Genomic DNA, 14,769 nt, shown 5'->3' on the forward strand with positions numbered 1-14,769 from the left:
CGCTGTTATCTTTTTTCAGCAGTCCTATATCGCCAGTTTCCAGACATTTCCGCAAAAATTACCTTATTCCATGACAAAAAATAAAAAAGTTGTCAAAACGGTCTATCTGTGAGAGCGCAGCTGTAAGACATTCTTTTTAGGGCATCATAAGGTATTGCTTCTTATTATGCTTCTTACTTTTAGGTTATCAAGCCAATTTGACAGTTCAGCTGACAGGGGGTCTCAACGTATACCAAGGTCGTGTAGAGGTCAACTTGTTTGGGAAAACTGGTACTATATGTGACGATGGTTTTGACGATCGCGAAGCGACGGTTGTATGTAGAATGCTGGGACATACTAGGTATATGGATGATAGTTCAGAATGTTGTTAAAGTTAACTCTGTTGTTAACCGCTTAGTTGTTAACTTTAAAAGGTGAAATAATTTACAATGTGCTTCATATATTCACATGAAACAAGTAAAGCATACTGTTGTCTCAATTTCTTTTAGAAGTTTTACAGATAGCACTTAATTGTAATCGTTAAATTTCAAGTGCAGGATTTTAAAGTTAACAATGATGATGTTAACAATGTTGTTAACCTTAACCAAGTTGTGAACAATCAACCCATTTTTTCCGTTAATGTTGTGTTAAATTTGAGTCAACTATTTTTTAAAGGCTTCAATCACATTTTTTATGGCCAGATGTGAACAAAATTAATATTGAATGAATTTCAACAATTTTTTTGCAACAATAAAAAAAACACATCACAAATTCAAATGACACCCCTTTTGCTATTAGATGTTGAAAATTGCCCATAAAATGTTGCTGAAGTAACGCTTTTAAAAATTGATTTATTTTAGACTTATATTTATTTGCTGTTAGTTGCTGTTTGGTGTCTATCAATAAGAATATGTGGATTCTTGTTGTTGTTGTTATGAGTTTATATCGGTCCCTATAATGGCTGAATTATGGCTTGACCCTGTCACATCCCCAAGTGTGACTTAAACAAAGTTTTGAATCCAAATGGAGTCTTACCCCACTGGTTGATGGGCACATTGAGTTAAGCTATGAATAATTTGAACAGTATGAATTTGGCAGAAAATGTTAGAAGTTGTGTTTAATTGAAGTAATATAAGGTTTCAACTCCCAGATATTTAATGTCTGTATGTATTTTTAATCTTATCATGAAATTTTAATATTACAAAAGAAATATTTGACAGTCCTGAGCATCAAATTCTATGAAGGCAGTAGGGTGCCCATGCTGGTCTCCATTAGGGCAGAAGGGTGCCCATCTTGGTCTTCATGAGGGCCGAAGGGTGCCCATCTTGTTCTCCATGAGGGCAGAAGGGTGCCCATCTTGGTCTCCATGAGGGCAGAAGGGTGCCCATCTTGGTCTCCATGAGGGCAGAAGGATTCCCATCTTGGTCTCCATGAGGGCAGAAAGGTGCCCATCTTGGTCTCCATGAGGACAGAAGGGTGCCCATCTTGGTTTTCATGAGGGCAGAAGGGTGCCCATCTTGGTCTCCATGAGGGCAGAAGGGTGCCCATCTTGGTCTCCATGAGGGCAGAAGGGTGCCCATCTTGGTCTCCATGAGGGCAGAAGGTGCCCATCTTGGTGTCCATGAGGGAAGAAGGATGCCCATCTTGGTCTCCATGAGGGCAGAAGGGTGCCCATCATGGTCTCCATGAGGGCAGAAGGTGCCCATCTTGGTCTCCATGAGGGCAGAAGGGTGCCCATCTTGGTCTCGATGAGGGCAGAAAGGTGCCCATCTTGGTCTCCATGGAGGCAGAAGGGTGCCCATCTTGGTCTCCATGGAGGCAGAAGGGTGCTACTGAAAAAGGACAGGGCACAAAACCCTTCCATAACCCTTCAGCTTAATCCCTAAATTTTTAAACAACAATTTTTATTCATCCAAATGACAGAGGCGGACGCGTAATTAAAGGCACAGGATTCAGTAGAGGTTCTGGCCCGATTTGGATAGACGATCTGAATTGTAACGGTACAGAAACGTCCCTTACACAATGTGTTCACAAGCCTTGGGGCGTAAACAACTGCGGTCATGATGAAGACGTTGCTGTCCAGTGTCTCACAGGTTGGTGTTACTATAAATAGAATGAAATGTTACTATAAATAGTATCATTTTTATTCAAGTTGTCAAGTGTCTGACAGGTTGATGTTACTATAAATAGAATGACATGTTACTATAAATAGTATCATTTTTATTCAAGCTTGTCCAGTGTCTTACACATTGGTGTTCCTATAAATAGATCATATGTTACTATAAATAGTATCATTTTTAATCAAGCTTGTCTATTTTTTGACAGGATTTTTCAGTCATTGTTTTTATCTTTGTTGTTTGTGGAGGCATTAATTTTTATTGGGATTAACTTTTGGCATTACTCAAAAAACTTTCAAAATATACCAATGAAACTTGGTAACTCATGTTTCCAGAGACAGTACATACATAACAAGTTCCATAACTTTGGCTTTAATATTTTCATAATTATGCCCCTTGTTAGAGTGTAAAAACAGGGACAGACCATCTTGGCTTTAGCTTTGCAGTGTTCTTGGTCTCGAACAATGGTGTACACAAATGTGACCACATTAATGGTGTATGTGCTACTAAAAAAATATGTCAGGGTACAAAAATAATATGATTTTTCTGTTATCCGCATTTGAAATATATAATTTTTTTCAGACAATATGCCTACCGTTCAAGTCCGTCTGGCAGGAAGTAACCAGGCCAACCAAGGTCGCGTTGAAGTCCTGTATAACGGTGTCTGGGGGACAGTCTGCGATGATCGATGGTCGCAATCTGATGCTGCTGTAGTCTGCAGAATGCTTCAACAGCCTTTGTACGTATAATATGTAGATACTGTATTGTTAATATATTCAATGCTTTTTAATGATTTGTTTACCATTAACAAAGGTTTACAGCATGACAACCTTGATGTATCATATTATCACAGTCTCACAGACATCATGAAAACTGTCCAATATTACTTTTTTCACTTCTAATATAACATATTTGAACATATGTTTTTGGCAACATGATGAAAAATTTAGGGTTATTCACATAAGTGGCCCCACATTTAAAATTTATTAATGTAGAGTTTGTTTGAATGATACAATTTGATGATTTATGTATAATTTTGTTATCTATATGTCAGGAAAGGTAATATGGTTGTCATGGTGATCTCTACTCGAAAATCATTAATTAAAAATGTTATAAGTTTCCTTATTAAACTTTTCAAAGCTCTGGAGCTGCACCTGTTAGTATGGCTGCTTACGGTCGAGGCACAGGAAGGATCTTATTGGACGACGTGGAATGTATCGGAACAGAAACGTCCATTGCACAGTGCCGGAACGGTGGCTGGGGTCAAAGTAATTGTGACCATTCAGAAGATGCCGCCGTTATATGCCAGAACTGTAAGAATAAAAATTATCATAAGAAAGGTTTAAAGTACATGTTTATGTAGAGTTTATAAGGCCATTATTAATAATTAATCTGTTTAGCCTTACCTGACTTTAATGTACCCACGATCCATAATTGTTTTTTTTAGACTCTCCGTTGGGCATATTTTGTTGGTTTGTTTTATATCGCTAAATTAAGAGCTTCGGAAGTAAGATAGAGACAAAAAATCCTACCAACCGCTGAAAATGTTTGCCAAATACGACCAATCAAATTAGGTTTTTTTCCCCCAAAAGGCGGCATATAGCAATTTGATTGTCTGTTCATCCAACCTCACAGTTTTTTATTAATAAATTACAAACGCTTAAGGCCCAGGTACCTTAAACTTGATAGGCAAGTTGGTCATGACCTGCATTTTGAGATCAGAGGGTTAAAGGTCATTGTCATGGTGACATTGAGCTGAAAATTTGTTTCCAATCAATAACTGAAGAATGCTCGAGCCCAGGGACCTCAAACTTGGTAACAAAGTTGGTCATGACAAGCAGTTGAACCCTAAAAATTCAACGGGAAGATTGTCTGAAAACATGTTAGATACTAAAGGCTATCTATCCTTATAATCCAAAATACTATTGGCTATCTGCCCAACAAGGTCCTTTGGGGGCATTTGTCACATTCTTGTGACAGCGCCTGTGAATTGTGGTCCAAGTTTTATGTCTTTGAGTGAGTATTTGTTTACAATGCATTTCATACAAACAACCGATATATTATAGTATTAATATAGGGCATTTTCAAGTTAAATAAATCAATTATTGTGGAAGGGTTAAAACTTTGTTTACATAGAGGATAAATATTTTGTTTCAGTGTAAGATCGTTATATATTTCACTGAGTGAGCACCAAAATTGATGTTTCACAAATGCCCTGGCCTTGAGTGAAATATTCACTTTTGGTGTTCACAAACCATAGGTTCATATTGGTGTTCACAAGAACCATTGTTTTTTTATATTTATTCATCCTTTTCTGTAAACTATAAATATAGAATAAATTGGGGTATATCTTATTTTGGAGTAAGAGTGCATCTTTAAATGCAATCTAAAGCTGATAAAATGGTTTAAAATGAGGAGCTTGAAGGGGGTTTACTTTGTGTGTAATATTCCGGAAAATTCACAATTTGATGTTCCTTGAATAATATAAATAACAACACTGGACTCGAAAAAACTTAAAGTAACATTTAAAAAAAATCATTATAGCGACGGTGAAAACAGGCATACGCTTGGCTGGTCGAGGATCGACACCAAGTTCGGGACGTGTAGAACTCCAGTACAATGGCTCGTGGGGAACGCTTTGTGACGACAGTTTTGACAGTAAAGATGCCGGAGTGATCTGTAGTATGCTTGGATTACCCTCGTAAGTGTCTTACTTTTAAATTTTATTTAAAACTTATCAGTTTGAAAAAAGTCAAGGTGTGTAATAGCCTTCATTTTTAGTAGGTTTTGGCGTTGTTATTTTTATTCAGTTGTATTAACCTTGGCCAGAAGTTATCACCTCTGCTGTTTACATGACTGTACTCCTGTCCAAAATTTGATCCTGTCCAGGAATTACTCCACTGATGGTAGAGCTTTAAGAAAATCCCTAGATATTTTGATTTATGAGCTCTGAGTATTCACCTTCAAAATAGTTTTTATTTGAGTTGATTTTTTGTTTGCTCAAAGATTTATTGATTGTTTTGATGTGTAATAGCCATTGAGTTTTGACTGTAAGTTAACTTAATTTAAATATATAATGAATATTTTTAATATTTTTTTATTTCAGAGTTGGAGCTGTGGCTCGATCTGGCGGGGCCTTTGGACCAGGAACGGGGCGTATTTGGTTGGACGACCTGAATTGCCTTGGTAACGAGACTGATATTGCCCTGTGTGGTCATCGTGGGTGGGGTAACACCAATTGTGACCATACAGAAGACGCTGGGGTCGTGTGCAATGGTAGGTGTGAATATTCTTGTATTGAGTGACGTATTATCGGCCTCATTTTAGCTCATATTGGCAATTCTAGGCTTGTTTGAGGAAAAAGTGTATTTGCCGATTTTGGAACATCTGCTGTCTAGTCCCTTTAAATCAGTTTGTGTATACCGCATGATAAATTGCGTCGAAGGCAATATTTTGCATCGAATGAAGACTTTAAACAAAAATAACGTCACTATTTCTTTTCCATTTTAAAAAAACCTTGTCTACGCCGCTTACGGAGCCTCACTTCTGTCTTTTACCAGAGTTTCATTGAGAGTTTAGTTTCTTAAAACACTTCGGCAAACCTTTTCACAATACGGCCGTCTCACGGAGCACTGTCAAAACATTAAATTATAAACAGATTTGTCGAAGTGCTTGATGAAACTAATTACCATATCAAACTTCAGTAATAATACGAAGGTGAGGCTTTTTAAGTGGCATAGACTGCCCTTTGTTTTATTTAAAATGGTGTAGTAAAAGAAAAGTTATCTTGGATTTAAGTCTTTATTTTAAGCAAAATGTTGCCTATGTTGCCTTCCAACGTAGCATATATGACGTAATTTATCACGTGGTATACACACACTGTAAATGGACATTTTCTCATGTAAATCTTTCTCACGAATATTAACCTTTATATGACATCTGATCTTGAAGGGCTTTCAACCAGTTTCTTTGAAACATTAAAGCCTCAGTTCAATTATCAATATTTAAGTCAGATGGACAAATTTTGGGATGACTCATCAGTTTTGCTTGGTGTGTCGTGCATTATAAACCATTTCTTTAAAATGACTTCCATGAAACACATTTTGTGAACATGCTTTCAAGTAAATAAAAGTCAAAGCTGGTGTTTTAAGGTTTTAATGAACTGGCAGAGACTTTTTTGTTCATCAGTGTCGATAAAAAGGACTAAAAATAAAATACATTTGGTTCGGGTCACCCGACCCTGTAACCTATGAAATAGGTATGATCTGAGATGCCTTGCCTGTTTGGTAAAATAACAACATAAAAAATATATTTGTGTTTTGATTTGTAGTAAAAAACCTTTAAAGATTCATAAGGAAGATTACTTTAACACAATTCTCCAATGATGAGGATAACGTTTTTATAAAAAGCCTAATAAAAAAGTAAAAAAAGCCTACCTACCTTACCTGTTTTTGAAAAACATGTAACCCTAACCAAACCATTTTTTTTTTTGGCGAGACCACTGTCACTCTTGTAGGTGGAGCATTGTTAAACAAAGATGTTTTTTCCGCTATGAAGTGAAGTATTTGTCTGTGACAATTGTTTTTCCTATTTCTAGCGCCACTGTCAACAAAGACCTCTGTCCGACTAGTCGGAGGAGCGTCATCAAACGAGGGTCGCGTCGAGGTTCTCCACAGTGGGGTCTGGGGCTCAGTCTGTGATGATTATTTCGACACAAAGGCTGCGACTGTTGTCTGCAACATGCTTAACTTGACATCGTAAGTTAAGATTTTTGGCCCTTTTAAATTTAGTCTTTGCAGCTTTTTTCTGGTGGCGATGATTATTTTGACACAAAGGCAGCGACTGTTGTCTGCAACATGCTTAACTTAACATCGTAGGTTGAGATTTTTGGCCCTTTTAAATTTAATGTTTGCAGCTATTTTCTGGTGGGGATGATTATTTTGACACAAAGGCAGCGACTGTTGTCTGCAGCATGCTTAACTTAACATCATAAGTTGAGATTTTTGTCCGTTTTAAATTTAGTGTTTACAGCTATTTTCTGGTGGTGATGATTATTTTGACACAAAGGCAGCGACTGTTGTCTGCAGCATGCTTAACTTAACATCATAAGTTGAGATTTTTGTCCGTTTTAAATTTAGTGTTTACAGCTATTTTCTGGTGGTGATGATTATTTTGACACAAAGGCAGCGACTGTTGTCTGCAGCATGCTTAACTTAACATCATAAGTTGAGATTTTTGTCCGTTTTAAATTTAGTGTTTACAGCTATTTTCCGGTGGCAATGATTATTTCGACACAAAGGCAGCGACTGTTGTCTACAACATGCTTAACTTAACATCGTAATTTGAAAATTTGGGCACTTTTGAATTTGGAGTTTGCAATTATTTTCTGTTAGTGATGTCTGTATCAATCATAATATCTTTGTGGAAAGACTCATGTCTTTTGTTTAGATTGGTGATATTGATCTAATTTAGGTAATTTGATGATAAATTTAATTTCAACGAGGTTGGGAGTGGTCTTGTTTTATGGTTGTCTTGCTTTCTTGCAATTGATTGTGGGTTTGACAGGGGGACATTCTTATAGCCATCAAAATAAGCATCAGATAGATGTGTATGTATATAAAATATTCACCATTTTTTTTTTTTAGGAGCATTGACCATTAAGTATCACTTTATCAAATGTATCTATAAAACGTCATTCATAAATATGTTGACAGGTTTGTTGACTATTATATGAATTATGTTAGTATTTCTCCCCTTTTTGCCATAACAATGCTAATTTTACTCCATCATAGAGCCAAGCCACCATTCCCTTAAAAGTTAAAAAAAACAATGTCTGCATTTTTGTTGATGAAATGGCCTAAACAATGCTAACTTTTCCCTATCATATAGCTGCGCCACCATTCCCATTTAAGTTTAAAAAAAACACGGTATTTTTGTTGATGATATGGCCTAAAAGTTATCATTTCTCTTCTATGATTTCTAGCTATTCAATATTTTTATCATTTAGAAATGGTGCACAACCCCGAGGAAATGCTTACTACGGACAGGGAAACAGCACGATTTGGCTCGATAACGTGAAATGCTCGGGTAACGAGACAAATATCGCCAACTGCCAGCATAATCAATGGGGAACAAATAATTGTGACCATTCAGAAGACGTTGGTGTCCTGTGCATTCAGGGTATGTAGTGTAGTATGTTTGTTGTGTGTTGATGCTGCTGAAAGGCCTTGTTTAACCCTTCTATGAGTGACCCCCACATTCCCCCCACCACCCCTCCACCGCAAACCGTGTATTGTACACAACCTCTGTGTATTCATCTTAATCTAATTGTGTTATCAGATCTCTGATTTGAGTATCCTGCTGTGCAATTTTGGAGGTTTTGTTATTGAAGTTGGCCCTTAATGGTCAAATAAAACAAATAACAAATAAACAGGTACATCTTATATGGGAGTAAGAGTGCATCTTCAATTTTTGTCTTTGAATGAGCTATTTTTGGCGTAAATGTGTGGAAATCAGTGATGTAAGACTGTGGATTAGGTTTTTGTGTAGGTTAAGATGGCTCTGATCTGGTACTATCCAGGCCTTTTTCAATAGTACCCACAGGTCTGACTATAGGACCTATTCCCAAAGCAAAATATACGATATTTTTCCCAATCTTCAGAAAAAAAACCCAATCAAAAGTAAAAAATAAATGAAAAAAATCCTCATTCGCAGGAAACTGAAAAGCTTGTTCTTTCAATCTTAAAATTTCACAATTTCAGCATATTCTGTGACGCAGATTTTCCCAAAATGTCTAGGCTCATTTCCCCAAAATGGGCAGAAAAAGCCCTGTTATCTATTAATAGCTAACTGCTGCCACTGCGATTTTATCTAGCCCCAGTTGGAATTAAACTTGAACCAAATAACATATTTGTAATTAAATTTCTGTTGAAATTGTAATCAAACTACAGTTGAAACTTGCTATATCAAACTTTGTTATTTCAATGTTCTGGTTATGTCAAACTTTTTTCAATTTTTTTTTATCTATTAAAACACTTTTTGTATTTCATTTAATATATTTTAATGTTTGTTCAGAGTATTATCTGATGTCTCAATGACATAGCGAGGTTTGACTGTATTATTTAGCTACATTAATATTTCTATAACTTTTATACATTTTCAAATGCATTGTATTCTCTTCAGCACCACGTGTTACCGCCAGACTGGTTAACGGTTCCTCCACATCAAATGGTCGCCTTGAGGTGTTTTACAATGGTTCCTGGGGCACAGTCTGTGATGATGGATTTAACAACCTTGATGCGCAAGTTGTCTGCAGAATGCTTGGATTTCAGACGTATGTTTTTATGCAATTCAGCAGATTTTGTGCATAATCTATGTTGACATTTAATTCACACTTACATATCTTACAAATTTTGTGAAACAAACTTTTACAACCTCATTGGCATGATGTTACGCAATGTTGTCAGAAAAGTTAGAGTACTTGCAGGAAACCAAATTGTTTGGCTTGGTGACCACAAGCCAAACTCACATGAGACGAGGCAGGGAATCAAACCTGGATGGCTTAGTGAGATTTGTGTGCGCTAACCACTGCGCTAACTTGGCAACCTAAATAATTTTATGTAGTGATTTATTTTAAGGGACTGAGGGATCATTTAATCTCGTTCTCTATGACTCATGGAAAAATGATATCACTTAAGTTGGTACTAGGGTTAAGAACATTTCAGTGAGATTAATGAAGAATTTCAATTAAACTACCTGTTATTTTCATACTTGGGATCACAAGGGTCAGAATCAAACTATTATTTTATGTTTTTGCTAACACCTTGAGTCTGACTTTGGGACTCAAATAGTCGAACCCCGTTCACTCAAACTCACCTGGCTTAAAGTCCTCATTGGCTCAAACACAATCTGAAGGACTGATTTAATTATACTGAATATAAGCATTCTCTCTTTGCTCAAATTTACTGAGGCTCGAGGTATTTTTGCCAGTCCCTGGGAGTTCAAGCCAACGGGGTCTGACTGTAAGCAAATCTTTAAATATCATGAATCATCCTAAGTTTAATGTATTTTTTTATGTGAAATGAGTCAATCATTGATGAACATGATATTCGCAACAGAAAAAATGACCAATTTTACCAATATTGCATTTATTATTTTTGCGAAAGCTAATCATTCTCTATTTCATCTTTATTGTAATTCTTCACAGAGCCAGTAGCGTCCCCATTGCCGGTGCCCACTTTGGCAGTGGTGCAGGACCCATACTTCTTGACGACCTCAGCTGTACCGGATCGGAAATCAACATTCAACAATGTAGCAATAAGGGCTGGTACACAAACAACTGTCAACATAACGAAGATGTCGGGGTTATGTGTAATTCAGGTGAGGATTCTGGGGTTATGTGTAATTCAGGTGTGGATTCTGGGGTTATGTGTAATTCAGGTGTGGATTCTGGGGTCATGTGTAATTCAGGTGTGGATTCTGGGCTTATGAATATTGAATATTAACATAAAATACATACTTACATTTCCTTACAGTGTCCATACAATATAGACTGGTTATTGTTATTTCCTTACAATATCCATATAACATAGACTGGTTATTGTATTTCATTACAGTATCCATACAATATAGACTGGTTATTGTCTTTTGGTTAAAGTATCCATACAATTTAGACTGGTTATTGTTTTTTGGTTTAAGTATCCATACAATATAGACTGGTTATTGTTATTTCATTACAGTATCCATACAATATAGACTGGTTAATGGAACAGACACAAACAGTGGACGTGTTGAGGTGAATTTAGCTGGGACTTGGGGCACAGTCTGTGATGACAGTTTCAACGCCAAGGCTGCTAAGGTCGTCTGCAAGGCACTCAACAAACCATAGTATGAGTTTGTATTTGTTAAATACGTATATGATTCAGTGTTTTTTTGTCCCCGACTCATTTGAGGACACGGTTCTGCCCCATACTTGATGCTAAAACATAGACCCGGTACTCTTCCCAACAGTGAATAAAATAAAGACTGCTTACAAAAGATCAGATTGCAGTTTTTCATATTTACGTTGAAAAATTTATGTTTTATATCTAAAAGCTGTAAGATAAAATGAAATATTCGGCAGTTTTCACATTAATTGAGATCTTAAAGGATGATTTCAAGACATTGCTACTGAAATTAGCTGATTCTGAGACAAAAACTAAAATAAAAAATATTGAAACAAACAATCCTGGAGGGAGTGCTATTTGGGGTATTTATCACGACTCTGTTATTTATTGTAAAAACCTAATCTATAGTTGTTTCATTCAAACAAATGATTATAATTGAAAATTTATAAAACAGGGCTACTTTTCTAGATGATTTCGTCATAAGTGATTAAAGAAAATATTTCTTTGCACTAATTTCAGACAATCTTAGTCCCATTTCACTTTTGGTCCAATTTTCATCACTAACCTTTGTTTTATTACATTTACACAGCCAAGCAGCTTTATCTGCTGGTGCAGGAGCGTTCGGACCTGGATCTGGAAAAATCTGGTTGGACAACGTCAATTGCTTCGGAAATGAGAGTTCGCTGTTAGGGTGTGACACGAATGCCCTCGGTGACAATGACTGTGATCATTCGGAAGATGTTGGCGTTTATTGTAGGGATAGTGAGTATTGTTTTTGACATGTAACTGTGTAATTTGAATCTGAAGGGGCACTTATACTGTCCTGCTATTGAGCTGGCTTTTATAGCCACGTTGTGGAGTTTTAGCATGGTAATTGGATATGTAGCAGCACTTAAACTGTCCTGCTATTGAGCTGGCTTTTATAGCCACATTGTGGAGTTTTAGCATGGTAATTGGATATGTAGCAGCACTTTAACTGTCCTGCTATTGAGCTGGCTTTTATAGCCACGTTGTGGAGTTTAAGCATGGTAACTGGATATGTAGCAGCACTTAAACTGTCCTGCTATTGAGCTGGCTTTTATAGCCACGTTGTGGAGTTTTAGCATGGTAATTGGATATGTAGCAGCACTTAAACTGTCCTGCTATTGAGCTGGCTTTTATAGCCACGTTGTGGAGTTTTAGCATGGTAATTGGATATGTAGCAGCACTTAAACTGTCCTGCTATTTAGCTGGCTTTTATAGCCACGTTGTGGAGTTTTAGCATGGTAATTGGATATGTAGCGGCACTTAAACTGTCCTGCTATTGAGCTGGCTTTTATAGCCACGTTGTGGAGTGTTAGCATGGTAATTGGATATGTAGCGGCACTTAGACTGTCCTGCTATTGAGCTGGCTTTTATAGCCACGTTGTGGAGTTTTAGCATGGTAATTGGATATGTAGCAGCACTTAAACTGTCCTGCTATTGAGCTGGCTTTTATAGCCACGTTATAGGGTGTTAGCATGGTAATTGGATATGTAGCAGCACTTAAACTGTCCTGCTATTGAGCTGGCTTTTATAGCCACGTTGTAGGGTGTTGGCATTGTAATTGGATATGTAGCAGCACTTAAACTGTTCTGCTATTGAGCTGGCTTTTATAGCCATGTTGTAGAGTGTTAGCATGGTAATTGGATATGTAGCAGCACTTATACTGTCCTGCTATTGAGCTGGCTTTTATAGCCACGTTGTAGAGTGTTAGCATGGTAATTGGATATGTAGCGGCACTTATACTGTCCTGCTATTGAGCTGGCTTTTATAGCCACGTTATAGAGTGTTAGCATGGTAATTGGATATGTAGCAGCACTTAAACTGTCCTGCTATTGAGCTGGCTTTTATAGCCATGTTGTAGCGTGTTAGCATGGTGATTGGATATGTAGCGGCACTTATACTGTCTTGCTATTGAGCTGGCTTTTATAGCCATGTTGTAGAGTGTTAGCATGGTAATTGGATATGTAGCGGCACTTATACTGTCTTGCTATTGAGCTGGCTTTTATAGCCATGTTGTAGAGTGTTAGCGTGGTGATTGGATATGTAGCAGCACTTATACTGTCCTGCTATTGAGCTGGCTTTTATAGCCATGTTGTAGCGTGTTAGCATGGTGATTGGTTATGTAGCGGCACTTAAACTGTCCTGCTATTGAGCTGGCTTTTATAGCCATGTTGTAGCGTGTAAGCATGGTGATTGGATATGTAGCGGCTCTTAAACTGCCCTGCTATTGTGCTGGCTTTTATAGTCATGTTGTAGAGTGTTAGCATGGTAATTGGATATGTAGCAGCACTTAAACTGTCCTGCTATTGAGCTGGCTTTTATAGCCATGTTGTAGAGTGTTAGCATGGTAATTGGATATGTAGCAGCACTTAAACTGTCCTGCTATTGAGCTGGCTTTTATAGCCATGTTGTAGAGTGTTAGCATGGTAATTGGATATGTAGCAGCACTGAAACTGTCCTGCTATTGAGCTGGCTTTTATGGCCATGTTGTAGAGTGTTAGCATGGTAATTGGATATGTAGCAGCACTTAAACTGTCCTGCTATTGAGCTGGCTTTTATGGCCATGTTGTAGAATGTTAGCATGGTAATTGGATATGTAGCAGCACTTAAACTGTCCTGCTATTGAGCTGGCTTTTATAGCCACATTGTAGAATGTTAGCATGGTAATTGGATATGTAGCAGCACTTAAACTGTCCTGCTATTGAGCTGGCTTTTATAGCCATATTGTAGAGTGTAAGCATGGTAATTGGATATGTAGCAGCACTTAAACTGTCCTGCTATTGAGCTGGCTTTTATAGCCATGTTGTAGAGTGTTAGCATGGTAATTGGATATGTAGCAGCACTTAAACTGTCCTGCTATTGAGCTGGCTTTTATAGCCATGTTATAGAGTGTTAGCATGGTAATTGGATATGTAGCAGCACTTATACTGTCTTGCTATTGAGCTGGCTTTTATAGCCACGTTGTAGAGTGTTAGCATGGTAATTGGATATGTAGCAGCACTTATACTGTCCTGCTATTGAGCTGGCTTTTATAGCCACGTTGTAGAGTGTTAGCATGGTAATTGGATATGTAGCGGCACTTATACTGTCCTGCTATTGAGCTGGCTTTTATAGCCATGTTGTAGCGTGTTAGCATGGTGATTGGATATGTAGCAGCACTTAAACTGTCCTGCTATTGAGCTGGCTTTTATAGCCACGTTGTAGCGTGTTAGCATGGTAATTGGATATGTAGCAGCACTTTAACTGTCCTGCTATTGAGCTGGCTTTTCTAGCCACGTTGTAGGGAGTTAGCATGGTAATTGGATATGTAGCAGCACTTTAACTGTCCTGCTATTGAGCTGGCTTTTCTAGCCACGTTATAGAGTGTTAGCATGGTAATTGGATATGTAGCAGCACTTAAACTGTCCTGCTATTGAGCTGGCTTTTCTAGCCACGTTATAGAGTTTTAGCATGGTAATTGGATATGTAGCAGCACTTAAACTGTCCTGCTATTGCTCCTGCGGATGAGTGTCCCCCTGCATAGCGATGGATCAAGGTTTGATCTCCACAAGATGCCCAAAGCATATTAATGTTGTTTGTCACATTTAGCGCCAAATGTAAAAGACTAACTTAGTACAACTAGCCTCAATTTAAAGAAAAATGACCTTTGTACCCGAGGACGAAATTTAAATATTGCAGAGCTGACAATTTTTTATTTTTTATCTTGGAATGAGCCAGTTTTTGTGTGAATGTCTGGAGACCAGTGATATAAGACAAAAAGATCA

General features: G+C 37.5%; 1 protein-coding gene across 1 annotated transcript in view; it reads left to right on the top strand.

The window, feature by feature from the left end:
- The window catches only part of LOC128223783 (deleted in malignant brain tumors 1 protein-like), a 64,035-nt gene that overhangs the window by 12,521 nt on the left and 36,745 nt on the right, over positions 1 to 14,769 (top strand). Inside the window, exons 6-17 of the mRNA XM_052933159.1 lie at positions 184 to 340; positions 1,903 to 2,072; positions 2,679 to 2,835; positions 3,237 to 3,409; positions 4,641 to 4,797; positions 5,203 to 5,372; positions 6,694 to 6,853; positions 8,104 to 8,276; positions 9,279 to 9,429; positions 10,303 to 10,475; positions 10,835 to 10,982; positions 11,571 to 11,743. Of these exons, the coding sequence (XP_052789119.1) occupies positions 184 to 340; positions 1,903 to 2,072; positions 2,679 to 2,835; positions 3,237 to 3,409; positions 4,641 to 4,797; positions 5,203 to 5,372; positions 6,694 to 6,853; positions 8,104 to 8,276; positions 9,279 to 9,429; positions 10,303 to 10,475; positions 10,835 to 10,982; positions 11,571 to 11,743 (1,962 nt within the window). The remainder of the gene's footprint in view (positions 1 to 183; positions 341 to 1,902; positions 2,073 to 2,678; positions 2,836 to 3,236; positions 3,410 to 4,640; positions 4,798 to 5,202; positions 5,373 to 6,693; positions 6,854 to 8,103; positions 8,277 to 9,278; positions 9,430 to 10,302; positions 10,476 to 10,834; positions 10,983 to 11,570; positions 11,744 to 14,769) is intronic.

Source organism: Mya arenaria, chromosome 17 (assembly GCF_026914265.1).
Source record: "Mya arenaria isolate MELC-2E11 chromosome 17, ASM2691426v1".
Taxonomy (NCBI): domain Eukaryota; kingdom Metazoa; phylum Mollusca; class Bivalvia; order Myida; family Myidae; genus Mya; species Mya arenaria.